The sequence below is a fragment of the Ambystoma mexicanum genome, chromosome 3p (assembly GCF_040938575.1).
Source record: "Ambystoma mexicanum isolate Mex_15411 chromosome 3p, UKY_AmexF1_1, whole genome shotgun sequence".
NCBI classification, from domain to species: Eukaryota; Metazoa; Chordata; class Amphibia; order Caudata; family Ambystomatidae; genus Ambystoma; species Ambystoma mexicanum.
Genome location: NC_090925.1, coordinates 1,096,511,463 through 1,096,535,196, shown reverse-complemented (window position 1 = coordinate 1,096,535,196; position 23,734 = coordinate 1,096,511,463). Strand labels below are relative to the sequence as shown.

Genomic DNA, 23,734 nt, shown 5'->3' with positions numbered 1-23,734 from the left:
ATTAATCATCACATTAGACTTACTTCATATTACATGTTGACCTCCCAGAACCAGTGCCATACACTTCTAACTGTGCACATTGTGAGTGAGTTCCTCTTAACATGTACATTTTATCTAATTTGTCGGTTCAAAAAGCTCGACCGGGGTGCATCAGTGTGTCTAGCACCACCTTAACATATGTAGTTTTTATATATTGGTGTATGTATTTCCTTTGTGTTTTTTAACTTTGTATGTCTCAATGCCTTCCTTGTGTGTTTGCGATGCATGCAAATGTGTCACCTGTTTATGCACTCATACTCTCGTTAGAATATGTCCATGTGGGCATATAAATAATTATGAAAATGACTGATGGGTTCCTTTGGGACTCAACTTTCTGTATGCAAATTAGATGTTCAACACAAGTTTGAAATAATTCTGCCCATGCCTATTTATTGTATTGTTTGCTTGTTAGGCACTTATACAGCAGGTAAAACACTGTTTCAAAGCACCCAATGTACTTTTATCAAATTGATACTAATGTTGAATGTACATTGAACACGATGCAGAGAGTACAGACCTCATTGTATTTTTTTATTTCTTTTAGGTGGCTCGACCAGGTGGCCATCAACCCACTGCGACTGCTGCTGCAAGAACGGCAAGGGGGACAAAGAGGGAGAGAGCGGTACCTCTTGCAACGAGCTCTCCACATCCAGCTGTGACAGCCAATCTGAAGCCAGTTCTCCCCAGGAGACGGTCATCTGCGGACCGGTCACCCGGCAGTCAAACATACAGACTCTAGACCGGCCTGCTAAAAAAGGCCCCATACAACTAGTTCAACAATCAGAAATCCGACGGAAGAGCGATTTACTAAGAACTCTGACATCGGGCTCCCGGGAGTCCAACGCCTGCAAAAAAAAAGTCCTGAAGGAGAAGCTCTCCATTGAGGAAGAGCTAGAGAAATGCATCCAGGATTTTATGAAGATCAAAATACCCGAGAGATTCCCAGAAAGAAAATTTCCCTGGCAGTCGGACCTGTTGCAAAAATACAAACTATAGAAGGGGCAGGAAAGTGGTGTCATTGCTGAAGTGTAATTCTACAGTATATAGCAAGTAACTATTCATTGGTAGGTTACATAAACCCATTCATAGTTTCACTTAATTTTCTTATCTCACCCTAAATTTCCTAAAACAGGGTAGCACACTTTTCTTTTTTGCAGTGATGGAAGCACAATGTAAGTTTTCTTGCAAGGTTCAATGGATTACATTATCAACACTGAGAGCACACAAAAAAACAGAGAACCAGGAAAATGTGGACCCATGATGGTGCCAGGTCGGGGGACAAAGCTAGGGTGCACAAAGGCCATGTCTAGAGTGTGGCTGTGCATGGCGTATTCCTGGCAGCAGCAAAAGGATGAGCCCGCTGGTAAAAAGCGCCAAGACATTGCACATACGCGGCCATGACTGCTCCAGTGAATGTTGCACTTTCTGCAAGAACGGAGGCTCTGTGAGCTCAGCTGAACTGTGGTGGATTCACTTTCTCCCTCTGTCTCGGGTCGTGAGGTGTTGGCGTCGAGTTACCAGTAAAGCAAATGGCTGCCCATTGCTTTGCTCATCAAATACAGCCCATAGTTTCCATGGGGCGCCTTACAGAAATAAACAAATAGTTGAGGTGACACAGCCCATCAGAAAAACATGAACTTGTGTCATGCCTAGAACAGATGCCCTTGAAATGCAGAGTCACACCCTCAATTGAATTGTTGACTTAAGAGTTTAATCACTCCTAAACAGGGGTAGACTTTTTTCTGTGATAACTTTAATTTGCTGTTTTTGGTTTGAGGTTTTCCACCGGCCTCTCTTTACTAGAGAGGGTCCCTTCAAATTGCCCAAGAAATGAGAATTGTACTGCACTTTGTTCCTGTGTTCACTTAATAATTAATTTCAACCCCATGCTTCTGGGTCAAAGGGTTTAAGTGTACATATGGCAATCGCCAAATTTCCCTCAAAACAAGTTTTGCCTGTGTTGGAAGTGCGAGTTTGGTGTAGCTGCTGTTGTAGGACCAACTCCACCGTACAGAACAGATTTAGAACTTTTTGTAGCTTGAGCATAGCTGTTGTTTGCACACTTTAAAGGGTCCATCAGAGAGAGCAGCCATTTTGTGGACCTCAGAGTCCTACTCTCTAGCCTGTTTGTGGTCCAGTTTCTGCACATGCCTAGTTTCATCATCCCCAGAGATATACCTTCTGGCCCACACGCCCTACTTGATCATCTCATAGCTTGGCTTGCCTGTAGGATTTCTACTGCACATCCTTGTCTAGTAATCAGGACACCCTACTTGCAGTCTTTGCACATTCTGGGCCTGGTTTACAAAACTGTTTTAACATGGGAGAGTCCAATTGAAAACATTTTTTGTAAATCAGGCCCTCTCTCTCCCTAAACCCACGTAAATGTCCTTCCCACTCTTTGCTACTTCCCTGCACTGATCCTTCCACCCATTACAATGCATATGTAAGGCAAGGTTCTACTGTTATTGAATGAGAAACTGTTCATGTTTAAAAGTGTCAGCGCTGGGATTTGCCTTCTTCAAAGGGCACTTCTTGCCTGCTCTTCTTTCAGAACATAACCATTTCCTGCTTTCTGTTGCCTCTCTCGCTCTCTCTCACACACACACTCTTCCAACTATGCCATCTCTCTCTTCTTTGCCGCCTCTTTCTCCTTCTGCGTTCTTTGCATTTGTTGTAGTGCCTGTGAACCATGGAAGGTTGCGTAGATTCCCCTCGTGTGCATATTTCTGGATCTTCAGGCTGTCTCACATAAGTGAAACTTCTGGCTCACAGCAGCTGTAAAGGTCCATATATTTTATTATTTGTGGGTTAGCCTGTTTTGAAGCTCCACGTTGCGATGAATGTCAGAGCTGAGGGTCAGGGAAATTACAGGATTTTCCCAGCAACACAGCATGGTGGCCTTTGAGTCCGTTGGAATTACATTGATGACATGCAGCCCACGCCTGAGAATGCTGGCCTTATATCCATCAGAACGCTGCATCCTACCTCTTACAGTCCTATGGTTCCTCATTTAAACACACAAACTGTCAGTCAGAGAATGCAACGTGATGTTAGCCATCAGGATGGGCCTGGGTGACGGTGTCACTCATGAGGCAGGCCTTCGGGGACCGCTTTGCACTTACTGTTAGCCATCTGGTCTGTCTGGGTCCGTTAATGATTCGGTCTACCCTGGCATTTGCAGTCCCTGTTGCAGTAGTGTTTTGCCATTACACCATCATTGATTCTTCAGTGACCTTATCCAATGGGGGTAGCGGGTGGGGGCAGGGGAGGTTGGTATCAGTCATGCATCTGTTAGTTAGCACTATGTGGGCCAGGTGTCTCCAAACGTTTCTTCTAACGCTCTTCAAAACACAGCAGTGCATTTTCGATCTTGGTCACAAAAAAGTGAATCGCAAACAGTGAGCCGGAGTAGGAGCAGTGGAGCGGAAGTTAAGGCCAGGCCATAAGCCACTCCCAGTCTGACTGTTAGAGGAACCCAACTGTCTGCTACTCTTTAAATTGAAAGGGTTGATTGACTGGGTGAGGCAGTAGTTCCATGGGTCAATACATGAGTTAATTATTGCATGCAGGGTAGAGTGTGCTCAGAGCTGTCATAGTTGGTGGTAGTGCTTATGAACAGGGCCATTCACTCGACTGGACGCGGACATTTATATTTTAACATTAGGGATATCCTGGAGACGTGGTTTATGCTATGGCTGAATAGTATAAATGGACAGGACAATCAACAGGAAACTCATCCCGGTACGTGGGCTAGCACAGGGGCAATGTGCGGGACTTGGGAGCAAAACGACGCTGAGCAACAGAGGCTTGAATCCCGGATCTGCGCTTAGAAACCAAACAGCAGCATTATAAAAAATACTATAATAAATTAAAACACTCTTTTAAAATCCCTGTGGACATGAAGAGAAAAACCATAAACAATGGTGTCGACTCTCCTTGAGCGCAAATACTACAGCAAGGACCAAGAGAAATGACAATGCTAGCCTTGCAGCTTTACTTGCACTGGCTGTGAACTTACAATGCTAGCCTTGCAGCGTAACTTGCACTAGCAGTGAAATGACAATGCTAGCCTTGCAGCTTTACTTGCACTGCAGTGAACTTACAATGCTAGCCTTGCAGCGTAACTTGCACTAGCAGTGAAATGACAATGCTAGCCTTGCAGCTTTACTTGCACTGGCAGTGAACTTACAATGCTAGCCTTGCAGCGTAGCTTGCACTAGCAGTGAAATGACAATGCTAGCCTTGCAGATTTACTTGCACTGGCAGTGAACTTACAATGCTAGCCTTGCAGCGTAACTTGCACTAGCAGTGAAATGACAATGCTAGCCTTGCAGTTTTACTTGCACTGGCAGTGAACTTACAATGCTAGCCTTGCAGCGTAACTTGCACTAGCAGTGAAATGACAATGCTAGCCTTGCAGCTTTACTTGCACTGGCAGTGAACTTACAATGCTAGCCTTGCAGCGTAACTTGCACTAGCAGTGAACTTACAATGCTAGCCTTGCAGATTTACTTCTAATGGCAGTGAACTTACAATGCTAGCCTTGCAGCGTAACTTGCACTAGCAGTGAAATGACAATGCTAGCCTTGCAGCTTTACTTGCACTGGCAGTGAACTTACAATGCTAGCCTTGCAGCGTAACTTGCACTAGCAGTGAACTTACAATGCTAGCCTTGCAGCTTTACTTGCACTGGCAGTGAACTTACAATGCTAGCCTTGCAGCGTAACTTGCACTAGCAGTGAACTTACAATGCTAGCCTTGCAGCGTAACTTGCACTAGCAGTGTACTTACAATGCTAGCCATGCTGCTTACTTGCACTGGCAAGTGACCTCACGATACTAGCCTTGCAGCTTTACATGCACTGGCAAGTCACCTTAAAATGCTAGCCTTGCATTTTTACTTGCACTTTCAAGTGCCCTCACAATCCTAGCCTTGCATTTTTACATGCAATGGCAAGTGACCTCACAATGCTAGCCTTGCACCTTTACTTGCACTGGCAAGTGGCCTCACAATGCTAGCCTTGCACCTTTACATGCACTGGCAGTGAACTCACAATGCTAGCCTTGCAGCGTGACCTCACAATGCTAGCCTTGCATTTTTACTTATACTAGCAAGTGACTTCGCAATGCTAGCCTTGCAGCTTTACGTGCACTGGCAAGTGGCCTCACAATGCCAGCCATATGTGCACTGGCAGTGAACTCACAATGCTAGCCTTGCAGTTTTACTTGCAATGGCAAGTGACATCACAATGCTGGACTTTCAGCTTTACTTGCACTGTCAAGTCGCCTCACAATGCTAGCCTTGCAGCTTTACATATGCACTGGCAAGTGGCCTCACAATGCTAGCCTTATGTGCATTGGCAGTTAACTCACAATGCTAGCCTTGCAGTTTTACTTGCACTGGCAAGTGACTTCACAATGCTGGCCTTGCAGCTTTACTTGAACTGGCAAGTCGCCGCCTCACAATGCTAGCCTTGCAGTTTTACTTGCGCTTGCAAGTGACCTCACAATGCTAGCTTTGCAGTTTTACTTGTGCTTGCAAGTGACCTCACAATGCTAGCCTTGCATTTTTATCTGCAATGGCAAGTGGCCTCACAATTCTATCATTGCCTCATTACGTGCACTGGCAATGAACTCACAATGCTAGCCTTGCAGCTTACTTGCACTGGCAAGTGGCATCACAATACTAGCTTTGCAACGTTACTTGCACTGGCAAGTGACCTCACAATGCAAGCCTTGCACCTTTATGTGCACTGGCAGGTGACCTTAACATGCTAGCCTTGCATTTTTACTTGCACAAGCAAGTGACCTCACAATGCTGGCCTTGCATTTTCACTTGCACTGGCAAGTGACCTCACAATGCTAGCCATGCACCTTTACTTGCACTGGCAAGTGGCCACACAATGCTGGCCTTGCACCTTTACTTGCACTGGCAAGTGGCCCCACAATGCTAGCCTTGCTCCATTACGTGCACCTGGCAGTGAACTCACAATGCTAGCCTTGCGGCTTTACTTGCACTGGCAGTGAACTCACAATGTTAGCCTTGAAGCTTTACTTGCATTGACAAGTGGCCTCACAATGCTAGCCGTGCATCATACCTTGCACTGGCAGTGAAATCACAATGCTATACTTTCAGCTTTACTTGCACTGGCAAGTGAACTCACAGTGCTAGCCTTGCAGCTTTACTTGCACTGGCAGTGAACTCACAATGCTAGCCTTGGAGTTTTACTTTCACAAGCAAGTGACCTCACAATGCTAGCCTTGCATTTTTACTTGCACTGGCAAGTGGCCTCACAATGCTAACATTGCTCCATTACTTGCACTGGCAGTGAACTCAAAGTGCTAGCCATGCAGCATTACGTGCACTGGCAGTGAACTCACAATGCTAAACTTGCAGCTTACTTACACTGGCAAGTGACCTCACAATACTAGCCTTGCAGCTTTACTTGCACTGGCAAGTGACCTCACAATGCAAGCCTTGCACCTTTAGGTGCACTGGCAAGTGACCTCACAATGCTAGCCTTGCACCTTTACTTGCACTGACAAGTGGCCTCTCAATGCTAGCCTTGCACCTTTACTTGCACTGACAAGTGGCCTCACAATGCTAGCCTTGCTCCAAAACTTGCACTGGCAGTGAACTCACAATGCTAGCCTTGCAGCTGTGCTTGCATTGGCAAGTGATCACACAATGTTAGCCTTGCATTTTTGCTTGCACTGGAAAGTGTCCTCACAATGCCATCCTGGCATGCTTACTTGCACTGGCAAGTGGCCTCATAATTCTAGCCTTTCACCGTTACTTGCACTGGCAGTGAACTCACATTGCTAGCCTTGCAACGTTACTTGCACTGGCAGTGAGCTCACAAATCTAGCCTTGCAGCTTATTGCACTGGCAAGTGACCTCACACAACTAGCTTTGCAGCTTTACTTGCACTGATAAGTGACCTCATGGTGCAAGCCTTGCTGCTTTATGTGCACTGGCAAGTGACCTCACAATGCTAGCCTTGCATTTGTACTTGCACTGGCAAGTGTGACCTCCAATGCTTACCTTGCATTGTCACTTGCACTGGCAAGTGATCTCAGAATGCTAGCCTTGCACCTTTACATGCATTGGCAAGTGACCCCACAATGCTAGCCTTGCACCTTTACCTACACTGGCAGTGAACTCACAATACTAGCATTGAAGTGTTACCTGCACTGCCAAGTGATCTCACAATGCTAGCCTTTCATTTTTACTTGCACTGGCAAGTGACTTCACAATGCTAGCCTTGCAGCTTTACTTGCACTGGCAAGTGGCCTCTCAATGCTGGCCTTGCACCATTACTTGCACTGGCAGTGAACTGACAATGCTAGCCTTGCAGCTTTACCTGCACTGGCAGTGAACTCACAATGGTAGCCTTGCAGCTTTACTTTCACGGGCAAGTGACCTCAAAATGCTAGACTTTCATTTTTACTTTCACTGGCAAGTGACCTCAGAATGCTACACTTGCATTTTTACTTGCACTGACAAGTGGCTTCACAATTCTAGCCTTGCACCATTACTTGCACTGGCAGTGAACTCACAATGCTAGCCTTGCAGCTTTACTTTCACTGGCAATTGACCTTAGAATGCTAGCCTTGCATTTTTTACCTGCACTGCCAAGTGCCCTCACAATGCTAGCCATGCATATTTAATTGCACTGGCAGTGAACGTACAATGCCAGCCCTGCAGCGTTACCTGCACTGGCAAGTGACCTCACAATGCTAGCCTTGCAGCTTTGCTTTCACTGGCAAGTGACCTCAGAATGCTAGACTTTCATTTTTACTTTCACTGGCAAGTGACCTCAGAATGCTACACTTGCATTTTTACTTGCACTGACAAGTGGCTTCACAATTCTAGCCTTGCACCATTACTTGCACTGGCAGTGAACTCACAATGCTAGCCTTGCAGCTTTACTTTCACTGGCAAGTGACCTCAGAATGCTAGCCTTGCATGTTTACCTGCACTGGCAAGTTCCCTCATAATGCTAGCCATGCAGCTTTAATTGCACTGGCAGTGAACTTACAATGCTAGCCCTGCAGCGTTACCTGCACTGGCAAGTGACCTCACAATGATAGCCTTGCAGCGTTTCCGGCCCTGGCAAGTGACCTCACAATGATAGCCTTGCAGCGTTTCCTGACCTGGCAAGTGACCTCACAATGATAGCCTTGCAGCGTTTCCGGCCCTGGCAAGTGACCTCACAATGCTAGCCCTGCAGCGTTACCTGCACTGGCAAGTGACCTCACAATGCTAGACTTGGAGCTTTACTTGCATGGGCAGTTGAATCAGCATATGGTTAGGAACTGTGGGATGGATAAGGTGGGACTGGTTCCACTCACCCATCAGAGAGAGCTAATGCTCAGTTTCCAGACCAATACTATGGAAGTCACTCCCACTCATCCTAGGGACCGAAACCAAAGTGACGTACATCCACGAATCAACCACTGTGCACAGTGTTCATGAAGCTAAAAGACAACACTTCTCTTCACAACCCAATCCCTAAAACAGCAAAGCACTTTGATACCTTTTTAGGATGACCGGATATTCAAAACAGAAAACCAAGACAGGCCAACGACAAAAAGGTAGGACTACATTTTTTGATAGTGGCTTCCATGACTACTTGTCAATGGTGGCAAAACAGGTGTGTGCTATGGAGTCCAGGCATTCCGGTGATTATAAAAGGTGTAGTTTTAGCTGTACATGTGAGTAAGTTGAAAGCAAAGGAGCTTTTGCCCTGAGTGCCATTCCAGGCCCTGCTATATAGGGGCTTCGCAAACATTCTCTGTGGCACCATTAGAGCCTTACACATGAGATTTAAAGATGTAAACTCTTCCTGTAGTCGAAGCTGGGATTCTGCCAGTGGTCATACCCCCTTCCACAAAAAAGATAATCCAGTTTTTAAATGGAAAAAAAACAAACGCTCGGGACAGGAGGGCATAGGGTCCTATTCTCTGGCAGTCCCATCAAAACCAGGCCTTCTGATCACCCTATTTTTTGCTTTAACCACTAGACAAATCCACAAATATAATGTATTATTATTTAATTAATCCATTATTTTTGCACTTATTTACTTCAAACAAGATGAAAGCTAACGTGCATATACTAGGATTGCGATTTTGTGACAGTTTTGCCCTTTCACTGTGAAGAAACCTCTACCAGTATAGGAAGGCTTCGTATTCTTGGCGTGACTGTAGTGTTCTCCCTCCTGCCACACCCCCTGCAGTCGGTCTGCTGCCATTACACGACGCTCACTGTGAATGATGGATCAAGCCTGGCCCCGCCTACATCCGAGAGCGCCTCCGCGCAGTCACGCTCCGTCCGAGCAGGGCTGGGCGATGATGAATGCCAGGAGAGACTTTTGGGTTGAAGGGGAAGGGCCAGGGTGTGCTTGATTCATCTTGCCGCTGGTCTTTTGGTTTCAGATGAAATTGCTATTTATCCAATCCAGTACTTTATGAAAAGACCATCCTACAACGTTATCAATCAGGCTTTTGAAGGGGAGCAAAAGGTTTCATGTTCCCCTGATATCTGCTGGAAAGTGGGTCTACTGAGCCTGCTGAACATCTCCAGGTAGGTGTCGGGCTGTGAATCCTTAGTATGCGGTAGTCCCTCATCTTTGGGTGTTGGCTCCATTCAAACTATCCCAAGCCCTTCCTCAAAAACTAGGGGCCACATACCCTAATAGGGAGGATTCCACTCCCGAACGCCTCTGAAGTTATGAGTGCTTACATGGGAATATCTTTAATTCTGTAATACGCAAGGGACCACCCTACTGAATTCTACGAGTCTATATCATTTTGGGCCTGGAAAGGCATTAAGCATTAAGGCTGTTGACCTATTTAATGATTAAGTGGATTGCTAACCTTTTTCTATCCAGTGGTTAGCGGCAAGAATGAATCAGTGAATGAAGTAAGCAGAACCAGGACAGGAAGCGCATCAGACAAGGGTGTGCTTTCAGTTCCATCCTAAACTAGCCCGGGTGTCGTTTCTCTCCAACGAGATCTTTTAATAGAACCTGTTGCTTAGGTGCAAAGTATGACCGCCATTCTACTCCGACGTCGAATTTGCCCATACCTGGGTACCTCAATGGTTCATTGCAAACAGACGGCGCATTCCCCTAGGGTTCTCATTTAGCGAGCTACAAGGCGTGTCCAAATATTTTGGGACATCCCAGTTTTGCTCATTGCATTCTACTATTTTCCACTGTGCAGTGAACCAGCCTGGATCTGATGTCGTTCTGTCCTGGTGCCACCATTTTTAAGATTAGAGGAGAGCTGGACCGCAGGTTCAGAGATGTTGTTCAGGCAGGTGACTGCCCAAGAGCTTTCCCATACAGTTGATCTGTGTTTTTTCACAGAGTGATGGAAGGCTGGAAATAAATGTACTTCCCCTAGGGATCATCAATGCCTACCTGTCACTGATGTGTGTGGACAAGAAGGATAAGTGTTTTCTGCCAGTACTATCATAATCCTCTTTTGACAGGACTGAAACACACCTACACAGAGAAGTGCAAGACATTTGCTTTTAGGAATCTCGTTTTAAAATGATGGCTGGTTCACTTATGATCAAGGGCCCCAGAGCACAGTTGTCCTCACTGTGAGGTTTACAGGGACAGCTGTTAGTGTCTCTATGGTAAGGAGAGGGAGCATCCGTTTCTTCTAGGGAGCAAGGGCAAGGAACCCTAACCCATAACCCTGGTTTATTATAAATGTCTGCCACTAAGAACAGATGATAGGGAAGGGTATCAGGAATAAGAAATGTCCCTGAGAAAGGTGAGGTTGCAATTAATCATTTTTATTTTTGTTTATCTTTATTAAGTGCTTATAGTTGTGAAACCAACCTTTTACACTAAACACATACAACTGTTCAAAATCAATTCGTAAGAATAAAATCAACATTTTACACAAAAAATACATAATAAATATTGTTTGCTTTAAAATAAAGTATCAAAAAACCTAAGTAATCAATCACAAATTCAAAGGGAGAACGGCATCTGACATGTCATTAGCCCGCTGCCATATATAATAAGCTGCCAATGTTATCACCAGCGACTCCGCACCATATACTGTAGCCCAGAACGGATCAGACTGATGTGACTGGCATTTGGAATAACCTTCTCATAAAAAGGTCTGAGCACAGTAAATTCCATTTCTATGAGGCGCGAAATTTCCACGTGTGTCTTGCAAAGACGACAAAGGCGCTCTTCTTGCAATGCGCCCTTCCAGGCACCTAAATACTCAAACACCGGCAAAATACCAACACACAGGTATAAAATAAAACGTATTTATGCCGGTGTCGCAATTTGATCAGATACCTACGAGAAGTTTCAGTGAAAAATCCCTGATGAGTACAGAGGACATATTTTCTCTTTTTAGCCAATCCAGCCAAGGACAGCATTCAGTCATGAGCTATCGACTTCACGCCCAGGTTTTTCACAAACAAAGCCACCTCCGAAACTGATGGAACTGGCAAAACAATGTCCTATTGACAATACCCTCTATGTCCCTGTAGCAGATACTTCTGGAACAGAGTTTTACATGGCCAAGCGTCAAACTCACAAGCAGTAACAACCCTCATCTGTTTCACGCCTTGAAACGCCTCTGTATAGGCGTGTTATAAAATGCCATATCATATCAGTCTAATGGCTGCCCCGGAAACATTCATTTTCACACAGAACTTACTGGCAGCCATTTTCCATAATGACATCAGGACAATCTGATGGCCTCCACTGGAACTGCCCCTGGGAGGCCAAATAAGGAATGTAAAATGTTGGCCTCTAATTTGGGTAGCCAATTGTCTGCCTTCTCTGGGAGGACATCGAGGGCATACAGGATATCTGGGATCATTGAAATCTTATAGGAACTAATCTTAGCCTGTATGGATTGTCCACCACAATGATCTATTATGCTTTTAGGGCTAACCATTTCTGCCAAGCTTTTAGTGGGACCACCTCAGAAAGATACGTAAATGAGGGGGATGCCTTAATGAGTAGGCCTAGGAACTTATATTCTTGTACTTGTTGTAAATAAAATCCTCCCTGGCACCACAAATAAAATGTACCAGCATATACCCATTTGCCAATATTCATAATCTTTGTTTTTGTTGCATTAATCCGAAGACCATTTTGGGCACCATACTGTTGTTGGGCAGCTAGTAAGCACTGTAATCCCACTGCCGCCCTATCCAAAATGGCAGTGGGCTTCATTACGAGTGTTGCGGAAAGGCAACAATGGTGCCGTTAGTGCTACCGGTGCCGTTGTTACCTATCCACAACATTACGATTTCTGCTTGACTGTGCCGGACTGCACGCGTGGTCTGACCAGGTGTGCAGACCAGCACCCGCGGCATAAACGGTGCTGGTGCAACCATCCTCCCAACCCCCATTTTGCCCTGTGGGGCAGAATGGGGGTCGGGAGGCCGGCCATACCGGCACCCGCGAATGGGCAATTACCCACCCATTGACCTCATGATGGGCCCGTAATGGTCCATTTGCGGGTGCCAGTGCTGATAGTGAATTTGGCGGTAGCCGTGCCCTTAGTAAGGGCACGGCTACCGCCAAACTCGTAATGAGGCCATTTGTCATCCGCATAAGAAAGACAAAGAATATTCTCGCTACCAAACTTTTGTGGAAAATGATGCGCAGTCTCCAATGTCGGGTTCGATCAGCAACATTTATAGATTTCCTCCCCATCGAATTACTTGCGGTTTCCAAAAACATTCAACGGGACACAAGTGACAATCGTGAATGTCACAAAATGCATCTCATGGTCAACATTGCCCATACATGTTATGTCTAAAATGTTCTGAACACAGGCAAGGCACCTCTGAAGGAATCATGTATTGGACTCCTGCGGATCTAAATCCATTGTTTAAACAATATGAATGAGTTCATTGTGTTCATTTGTAAATTCAAAGAATCCTTTGAGCACAGCGACACGCAAAGTCATTTTTGGCGCGAGGGACTTTGCTGGATACATGTGCATTCTCTATGAACCGGGCCCACAGTTCCCTTAAAATAAACACACGCTATATTGTTTAAACTAAAACAGAAATAAAAAGTATTGTCAACATCTAGACATGAAGGTCTGCTCTGAATGAAGGGAGAGGGTTCCAGCTTGAGATTTTCTTGTGCTTACTACTTATGTCTCCAGGCCATCGCTGATTAGAACTCATTGATAAAAATACAATTAATTCATGTCTGCAGTTATTTCTCCTTATATGGGAAATTTAGAAGTTGTAGTCATGAATATTTGCTTATAAGTGATCATATAAATTGGAAAAGTACTTCCTACACAAATATTAACCACATAACAGAGACTACAACAATATGTATTGCCTCCATTTTCACTTAAGCACATAACATAATGAATTTGAACTTTTTTCCCTTCTGAATATTAGACACTTGTGCTTGCAAAGCATAGTCCCCCTGCCTGCTTCCAGTCCTCACACCTCTCAATATCAATTTAGCACAAATGTTTCTGGCACATTACCTTCTGTTCCATGACGGAAGCCTTCAGGGCCTCGCAAGGTTCCATTTTCCATCTTCACCCAACCACAGCCCTCATTGGTCCAGCCACAATGCTCTGCCATCCAACCCCCAACCCCATATTGTTCACCCTATATTTTGGAAGTCTACAATAGTGTACTCTTGTATGGTAACAAATATTCTCACAATCAATATTATCACTGCATCATTTTGACAGAAAATTAACCCTGGGAGTTGAGAGCCACTCGCAAGAACTTTGTGATCATGGGGTGCAAAGAAGAAACTGTTTCATAGCAGAAAAATAATAACTTTCTCTATTCTTTTGCAGAGGGAATTTTGATTTGGTTGAGAGGTTGGTGTAATTGTTGACCCTATAATACATCCACTCCTTGGTTTGGATGTCCTTCCCTTGGGTTCTGTGTCAGTCAATGTGGTCCATCCGGTCTCTCATTGCCAAAAACCTCATGGGGGAACTCGAGATAGCACATCATAGTGATTTGCATCGATCACGCAAGGTGGTCAAATGAGGAAACCTTCATTTAAATACAAGCTCCTGGATCTTGAGTCAAAAATGTAACTGGTCACCCACACTAGGGGTCTGCAACATGGGGCTCACCTGTTTCTCCAGCTGTTTACACTACGATTCACATGGACCCCTCACCATTCACTGTGCTGTCTAAGGCTTATGGGAGTTGTTGTCCAAAGCATCTGGAGAGCTAAAGATTGCAGTCACTGACCTACACAGACATTAAATATACATGCCCAGTGGAACAGTAACCCTACTCCATCCAAGCAGCCCGGAAAAAGGACCACTCATTGCAGAATAGCCACTTAGTGAACAGAGCTAGTGAAGACCAATGTGTGTCCCTCCATCCCCTGCCAACTCGCTGTCCAGTGAGTTTGTGAGGGTGTGGTTCTTCCGGCATATGTTAACAAGGCAGGCTGAAGGTGTGTGTCGGTCCATTTCAACATGATCTGTGGGGGCCCCCCTTGTTTAGAGCAGAGAAAAAGTCAGATGAAACCATGGAATGCATACATTATAATGGAGACACAGAAATAGATCCTGGGGGATAATAGACTGTAGATGTTCACGAGCCATCCAGCCAGCATGTAGCTATCAGAAACACAAAACACCCACTGAAAAGCTATTAATCCTTCTTTGTCCGCAAGGGACTGATGTAAAGAGACCAGCGTAAAAACTCAATGAGGTGATAAAAAAAAACCTCTATATCCAGAGGAGGCTTGTAACATGCGCACTAAAATGCACGCATTTAAAGCCCCAAATTAAAGAAATATATTGCTGTGTCATAAGATTTTGACTGCTGGGGGACCCCTTTAGGTTTGAGACCACTTTCAACTGAAATGATCGAAAGGCCTTGATGCTGTCTCTCAATGCCACCAATCTGCCGGCCACCCGTTTCTATAACGTGTGCCAAAGAAGCGCCATTCTGTTTCTAAACCTGGAGGTAGACAATAGTGTCTTCAATCCCATGCACCAGCCACCCTCCCTCTGATTCGAATGCAAGGAAATGGATGCCAGGAGCCGCTGCGAGACACGACCGCAGACCCCGCTTCCACCTTGCGAAGCTCCTTCAAAGGGAGCCCCAGGTTTCGCCGCCTTCGCTGGCGAGAAGCAATCACAGGAACGCTGCCTGCGCCCCTTCGCCCACCGCTCGAGAAATCAAGGCAGGCCGCAGGGGGAGAAATGACAGCGGGAAAGAGATGGACAAAGCGAGCTGCGCAGCACCAGCCTGACTGGCCTCGAAGAATCATTATTTTTCTGTCAGAAATAACCTTTTTTTTTTCTACAAAAGAGGCCGCATACGATTTTCTGGAACAAATCTTCCTTGAAAACGAATCGTTCGTGCCTTCTTGTTGGCACCTAAAAATAACCCCGTCTGTAATCCCTTCATCAGTCTGGTTAGGAATAGGCAGTGCCTCGTATCGACAAAGGAAATGAGGGTTTATACAATTTTGCTGCGGTTAAGGACTTGCTACCCAGTCCACTCCTTTGGATTCTCAGCTTACTCTTGATGCACACACCATGCATGGTCTCCAGCTTTACCTTTGCTATTTCTGCATAGTGTTTTCAGACTTTTTTAAAAAAAAATGAACTTTCTGTTTTTGTCTCCAGAATATCTACGGGTACGCTACTTCCTGCCTCACTAGCTTTATTGAGAACACAACTTATGCATGGATGCCCCACCCTCTCCAACCAATGTCCTGTCCTCGATTTCGACGAGTAGTGCCGGGCTTGTTTTTTGCGCTGTCGTCATTGCATTTATGAATGGCAATGCCTCTGGCATGGCCCCACAGCACTCCTTTCCACAGTGTGCTCATGTTTAACTTGCCGAGTCTCTACCCACACGATAAGGGGGTTTAACCACATGTCCTTTGGGTTGCCCCTATCCTTCTTGGACATTTAGAACTAGTGCAGCAGCCTTGCCGGTGCCTCATTAGAAGGGCATGATAGAACAGCATCCTCTATTGCAGGTAATATCTCTTCCTTAGGACTCACTCATTCCCTCTAGTGCCTCCCAACCCCACTTACCTTTGTTTTTTCTGCCGCTCCGTCTCCCTGCTGGCCACCATGGAAATGGAAGAGGGACTCCATATGGAGACCTGCCTTCCTGATCCATGGCGGCCATCTTAAGAAAGTATTTTCTTTCAATGAACCAGACACCGCAAGGCGTTCTGTTCACTGAAAGAAAATGCATTGTTCTTAGCACCCCGAGTTACCGGATTGGCAACCCGGGTGCTAATAGCAATAATCACCCATTCCACGGCCTGCAACGGGTGGTAACGGCACTGGCGACCCTTGATAAAGGCACTCGTAAAACCCCCAAGCAATCTAGAATTTCAGGAAGGCCTCTGCTCCATTTCACAGAACAGTGGAATGCAGTGTCATTTCATGCTCCTTTCACCTGCAGGTGTGATGCAGAAGATGGCAGCCAAAGAAACCGAAAGCGATTTTGTCCCATAATGACTTCAGCACTTTAGATAATGAGATGGCCCCAAATTCAGAATGTTTTGACCAAATAGATCGTCTGAATTGCATCAGACCAGTACCATCATTTGCAGGATGTAAATACGACCTAAAAAGTGGTTATGTTTCGCCACATGTCGTCTATATATGCATTCTAATTTGTAGAGTTAAGGGGTAGTAAGTCGTCTGCTACTCTCCCAAGGCCCGGGTAGCTCTTGGAAAGGTAGTCATGAATATTCGTGGATCTGACCCTCAAAATGGGTGCAACCTTGAAATATTCTCGGGTCCATGGGTCTCCTCAATTATTCGGAAGCCCTCGTCCAAACTGCAGATTTCCTTTAATGTAAATAGCCCTGGCAGATGAGACCAGGTCCCCAGAGGGTGGTACAACTTTTTTTTGTTTTTACACAAAAGCAACCCAGCCTATTCAGGCACCAGTTTTATAAGGCCTGTCTTTTGTCATTGTGTAATTCACGTTTGAGACTAAGAGGGAGAACATGATTCCAGTATCTTTTGGGATGCCTGTCTTCCTCAGTGCAGAGGAGTTCCAAGCGGCCCTGGTGAAGGGAGGGCATGGCCTTAGCCTCATACTGACAGGGCTGCAGGACCCTGCCACCTCAAGGACTGCCCGCTTCTGTTGAGTTTCATTTCTTTCAAGTAAATATTCAGGAACAATCAATATTTCCATGCAATTAAGTGCAGTGAACAGCTCAACATTAAAAGCTAATAAGTTAAAACAATGCAAGAGAGTGACGGATTACCTTCTAAAGGTCCGTGGCAGGTACAGTGGTCGCATCAGCTCTGCGAGCATGGGTCAAACTTCCATGCATTTCCAGGGAAAAGACAGGCATCTGCTTCACCCATCTGAAGGCAATTTGGTTGCAGATATAACATAACAAGTCTTCCTGTAGAGTGCACGTTCACCCCAGATACACAAGCCAAAACAGCTGGCCTTGCCAATGCTTGTTTTCGACAGGGTCTTTAAAGCAAAGAACCAATCCACGGGCCCACATGCCACTTATAAATCAAGTGGCTATAGGCACACTCCGTTAAGACATTTGTATTACACCAGTAGCTCATTTATAGCTGCAATGAAGCCTTGAATGTTCAGAAGACTGTTTGAAATAACACTGTCAGGCCCTATGCAGCACAGAGTTTGATGTTACTTCTTTATAGAGCCAGATCACAGAGATTTCAGGAGGATGTGTTTTGGGTGTGAGGGTCAGGTAGTGAGTAGGAAGGGCTAAAGAGATTAGCATAGCTGTTGGAATACCACGGGTGGGTAAACAGCCAGCCAACACCCACAAGCTGTGTGTCCCTCCTCATATCCCACTCCCCTCCTATCAGCACTTCAGTGCTACAGTTTTGGCTGGTAGATGATGCTTAAATTCTACCTAATAGTCAAAACGAAAAAAAGGAGATATGTTGGCCTGGAATCATCATCCCGCAACATTTCGAAAAGTGTTCAAAATGACCTATAATCTGCACACAATCGATTTCATTTACAGTTTGCATGCTGATGCATATATCTCACAGACATTAAATGCCTCCACATACACTACACAATCAGAGCCTCTGGCGTGAGATACACTAGCAGTGAAATCTGCACACATGTAGAGTCCCTGAGAAAATATCAGCATATAACTGGCCGGGACTTAAGACGAGAAAGGACAAAAAATACCACATTCCTCTCCCTCAATCGGTCTTTATAAGTGGCAGTGTTTCTAAAGCTGGGCAGTACCCTGAGCACAAAGCCTTGGCTAGAAAAACAACATACTTTGGCAACAAAGCGCCGCGGATGTTACGAAACATGTGAATGTCCTCTTCGGTGGCGTCAAATCATTGAGAATTTTTAATGGACTATTAATAAATATTGTTTTAGATCTTCTAATTTCACACACAGACGTTGTGACATTGTGGATTGTCTTTTTGTGGTTTATGAACCCGAGCATTCATTCTCCCCTGTGCAGCTTGTTGGTTGGCCCACAAGACTAGCTAGTCAGGATCACTGGCCACTCGATCATGTATGTGTGTTGAGATTGTGAGAGGGTCTGAAGGCCTGCTGGGCATCAGCATTACAGTGTGGAAGGAAGCAAGAATCTGACTCCAGAAGACATGCTCTTACCCTCGGTAGGCGATTCTTAGGCGGAGTGAAGGCTAATCAAGAACCCAGCTATCAAATTGTCACATACATGCGTGCTGCACGGATGACTCGCATTAAACATACATGCACCTCTTTTGCATGCACATTCCTAAATCAACCCTCAGGCGGGGGAACATTGAACACGGAGACATATGTTGATTCCTGAAGGGTGCAGAATGCAGACTACAGTCACACCCACTGGTCATTTCCATGCTATCAATTCCGTAACACAACATTCCATAACATGGCATTCCATAACAAAGCATTCCAAGAGACAGCACACCACGACACAGCATACCATAACACAGCATTCCATGACACACCATTCCATAACACAGCACACCATGAAACAACACACCATGAAACAGCACACCATGGAGCAACATACCATAACACAACATTCCATGAGACAGCACACCACGACACAGCATACCATAACACAGCAATCCATGACACAGCATTCCATAACACAGCACACCATGAAACAGCACACCATGGAACAACATACCAGAACACAGCATTCCATTACACAGCACACCATGATACATGATGCCATAACACATCATTCCATGACACAGCACACCATGGACACAGCATACCATAACACAGCACACCATGACACAGCACACCATGGCACAATATACCATAACACAGCATACCATAACGTTTCAGAAACGTTCAAAGCACAACATTATACGGCACAATGTAATTGCAATTCAGCACAGCAAACCAAGCCACAACGCAAAAGAGCACATCGCAAGAAAGCACAATTCATGACATTGACTAAGGCACAACACAATACACCAGAAAACGGCACAATGCAGACTACCACGATATAATAATGTGGTGCCAATACTACACCGTCCACCTCTCGGTCTGGAGCCTGGAAATACGTTTTCGTTAGCAATTTACCCTTTGTCTGTACAGTTAATTAAGTCTCGGCTCCATCCTGCCTTTTTATGTACGTTTTGTAATGGATGCGGAAGGACCAGTGGGGGGAGCAGTTCGTTTTACCCGTGTTGTGCATCGCTCTTTATAGCATGAACGCTATTTGCATGTGCTGGGAGATTTTATAGATCAGCTGTGCCTGTGATGCTCAATTTTACGAGGCGTCTGCCCACCGAGCACTCTCCTCTCACGCAGACCCCCGCTCTCTGTTCACCTCTCTCTCTGCCCTCTCTTCCTCGCTCTGCAGATCCATGACTAGCTTCCCTCTCACCCTCTCCCTCTCTCTCTCTCTGACATGTTTCTCTGGTCGACATCCAGTGGATAAGTAAACATGCGTTCATTCCCTTTCGGTTCACGCCAAGAGCGCAGGGGATTTTGCCAGCATCCACCCTAAGACGAAGATCCACGTCTGCACGTTGAAGAGGCAGAACAAACCATCTGCTCGGCCTTTGCGCCATCCAAAAAGCTGGCGAAATCACTTTGAAGTGCCCAGAAAATCCTACTGTAGGACTTCATCCTCCATCTAACTTGCAAGAGATAGAATAACATTGCCTCCGTGTCCCAGTCACTGTGTGATGCTGCATGGGATCCCTGATGTGTAGCTTGCAGATCACCCTGGCTCCATTCAAGGTCAGTATAAGGTCATAAAGGCCCCTGTCCAGCTCTGAATCAAGCAACAAAGTGTGCCAGTGGAGACAGTAGGCCCTCCTGAGCAGGCCCATGCCTTCACCTCTAGAAGTGGTGGTACAGCAGAGGCCTTCACGTGTGGTCTACCTTCACAGTCATGGCAGAGAATGCTGTGATTACTGGTTACTAGTGATAACATGAAATCATGCGCGTGCCCTATATCCTGTGCAAACTGTGTAATCAGTCACTCCCCAGTCATAACTCTAATCCTCTGTCAGATTTCGGAAAGCACAGGGGTGCTCCTGAGGCCAACATCCTTTTGCAGCACTATGTAGGAGATTCTTGATCTTGCTGTTGGTACCTATGTGTATATTTATTTATTAATGTATTTATTGATTTATTTAGTTGTATATTTATTTATTTATTACGCTTTTGTATAGCGTCTATTCTTCAGAAAGTATGCGCATGTCCCACAGGTACCCAAGGTACCTGTGGGACACACACCCACGCCATGGCTGCATGGTTGGGCACTGCTGCTGACCCCAGCTAGGCACAGAGTCCCCTTTCACCTCACAGAGCCCAACTGGCCACTCAGCTGGTATTTCGGAGCAAGCTTCTAGGCACCCAAAGTCATTCAGATTAATGAGCTAACGCTCTATGCTTGGTTGACTGTGGAAGTGAGTCAGGTGGTTCGCCAGTGGAAGGGGCAGTGGCAGTGTCCTCTTTTGGAACACAATGATAAAAGTCTTTCTAGGCAACTGTAAAGTTATAGTGGTGTTTAGGCAATGAAACATCCAAATAGCTTGTACCAGAAAATAGCTCATTTTTGGAAACAATTGATTCATGGCACAAACAGGAAGCATTCATCAATATCCCTCTCCACTCCTCAACTTAATTATTTAGCCCCTTATCTGGAGATGCAACACTCAAAGGTACTGAGACATTAAGGGCCCGATTCATGGAACTTTTAGCGCGGTGCAAAGTGAATTTACACTGGTGCAAACGTGGTGCAGAGTCACTTTGCACAGCAAACATACACTTTGCACCGCTCTGTAAATCAGGGTGTTTGTTGGAAGTGCAAAGTCACTTTTCACCGCACTAAAGGTTCCATGAATCAGGCCCTAAATGTTTTGGGATGGAACATCCACCTTCACGTTGCAAGCAGGAGATGTGGCCCGGCTAAATATCACTGTGTAACTCTTAATGATTTATCCCAGACATATCAAGCAGACTTGTCACGATTAAATAAAGTGACACTTTAAAAGTGGGGCAGGGACCCAAAGAGACCCATCTTTTCCAACATGCCCAACGTTTGAAGATACATTTCGTAGTGTCCACGAATCTTTACTTTTATGCCACTGGCATCCTTTCATAGTAGCAATGCATGAGGCTTGCTTATTGCCTGACAATTCTAATGTTATTTGAGTAAAAATAACGAAAAACAAAAACCCAAAACAGGCATTATCGTAAAAGAAGCTTTACACACGATCATTTACATCCCAAACTCACATATTTAAAGTGAAATCTGAAAACTTGCATCAATGAAAATGCCTGAAACATGCACTTTCTGTGCAAACGTGTGATTGTATACCTTCACCCACCAGCCCCCACTCAAGTACCAGATATTTTCAGAAAGAGATCTTAAGGCCAGTTGGGTAGGAACAATATCATAATCGTGGGTCTGTCAGATGGTAAGGAGGAAACAACAATGGGTATTCTAAATGTGCACCATTTCACATCCCTACATGCAGGAATGCACAATCCCCGTCAGGGTTTCACCATTCCTGTGATGGGAACCAAAGAAGTGGGCAATCAGAGGCCCAATGTCCCTTATTTTGCCAGAGCACAGAAACTGACTGACAATGTGTTCATTTATAGGAAGATCCATCCTGATTGTTTCAAATACTTATTTTGTACAGGTCCATACCGAAAACTAACATATCATATAGTTTTGACCAATGTTTGAAGAATAAACATTTGTCAAGAAACAAGTGTATTTTTGATCAGTTTTGCACATCAGGAGTCAGGTGTCCAGCTCCAGTTGGCAGAACCCCCAGGGAGCAACAGGTTTAATTTAGCTCAATTAAGACATGTCCTCCAACAAAACATGTCTGTGTGTCAAACTGCACTGCTAACAGGTACACAATACCCGTGAATGTGCCCACATGCCACGCATCCTTCTTTCACCAGTAATCAAAAAGGCATTTGGTTCTGTAACTTAAAGGTCATAAGGATGCACAAGGAGAGTGGGCTTATGCCGGAGCAGAAACATGAACCCCTCTACGCTTGATTCAACCTTTCGCAACCTGTTGTCCAACTATTGGTGCCCATGGAATGTTACCTCTCTGCTTACCAATGTGGTTCACTTGTATATATGTGTAATGTCGAATTGTTTACAGGAAACTTGTGTGTAATTGTGGCAACAGTATGAATAAAAAAAATAAAAAAATAAAACATAACAGGAAATGAAAGAGCCAATACAGGGAGGTGTTGGGAACAGACTGTGTGATATATATGTGACCTCCTTGGATGTGGTTGCACTTGAATGCATGCGTCCATGTTGTCGACCTCCACCAATGAGATTCATTTGGCAATACCCTGCAGACTTTGAATGGCGAGTATGCCTTAGCGACAGTGACTCTACTGAATAACTCGTCATCTCTGGTTTCTCTCACTGTGAGATGTGAAAAGACCCCTTCCGCCTGCTGTATTCCACCCATGCCTGTGTCCCTCACTCAGATGCTCATACAGAGTACAGCATGGGCCATACGCGAACACATTTCACCACTCCCGGAATTGGTGGATCCTAGGCCGTCCATTGCATTGTGTTTTCACTAACCTTTCTGACCACAGATCTCTGCAGGACTAAAATGTCATCTTTAATTCTATGGTTCACACTGAGAAATCTTAATAGTAGACATTTGAAGAGCCGCAGTTCACCGTTGAGTTGAAGGCAAACAAAAGTATCAGTATTGTGTGATATTCTGTTGTTGAAATGGCGTACTGTGCACATGTGAACGTAACCGGGTGTGCGGTACCAGGAGCCGTCGCTTTCTTATTGAAATATAATTATTACAGAATCAGTACCAATTTTTGTGTCTTACCTTGGAACGCTCATTCTGTATGCATTGTAACAGCACTTATCACAATAAATCATTTGGTATCATTTACTTGTCAGATGTGAGGCTGGGTGTCTTCTCTGCAGTCTGTTTTAATTTCACATTTCACGATGGCGGTGGAAATGTTGGGTATGAGCAATAGGAAATCAGAGACCTGCAATGATAGTGTGCTATTAACAAAAGCACCCTTTTATGAACTTCCCATCCTGACATTGGCCGGCGGCAAATTGGTTTGGAATTGAAAAGAAAATAGACAGGTTCTTGTTCATTAACATATGATGCACACTAGAAACACCTGCCAGCCAATCAATTGGCTCTACTTACCCTATGTGTGATAGCCACCAACCCACCCATGTGTCTGTTTTCCC

At 45.1% G+C, this 23,734-nt stretch overlaps 1 protein-coding gene across 1 annotated transcript in view; it reads left to right on the top strand.

Annotated features, from left to right (window-relative positions):
- Positions 1-23,424, top strand: part of KCTD16 (potassium channel tetramerization domain containing 16) — a 759,211-nt gene extending 735,787 nt beyond the window's left edge. Inside the window, exon 3 of the mRNA XM_069652454.1 lies at positions 584-23,424. Within this exon, the coding sequence (XP_069508555.1) occupies positions 584-1,035 (452 nt within the window). The 3' untranslated portion in view covers positions 1,036-23,424. The remainder of the gene's footprint in view (positions 1-583) is intronic.
- The last annotated feature ends 310 nt before the right edge of the window (positions 23,425-23,734 follow it).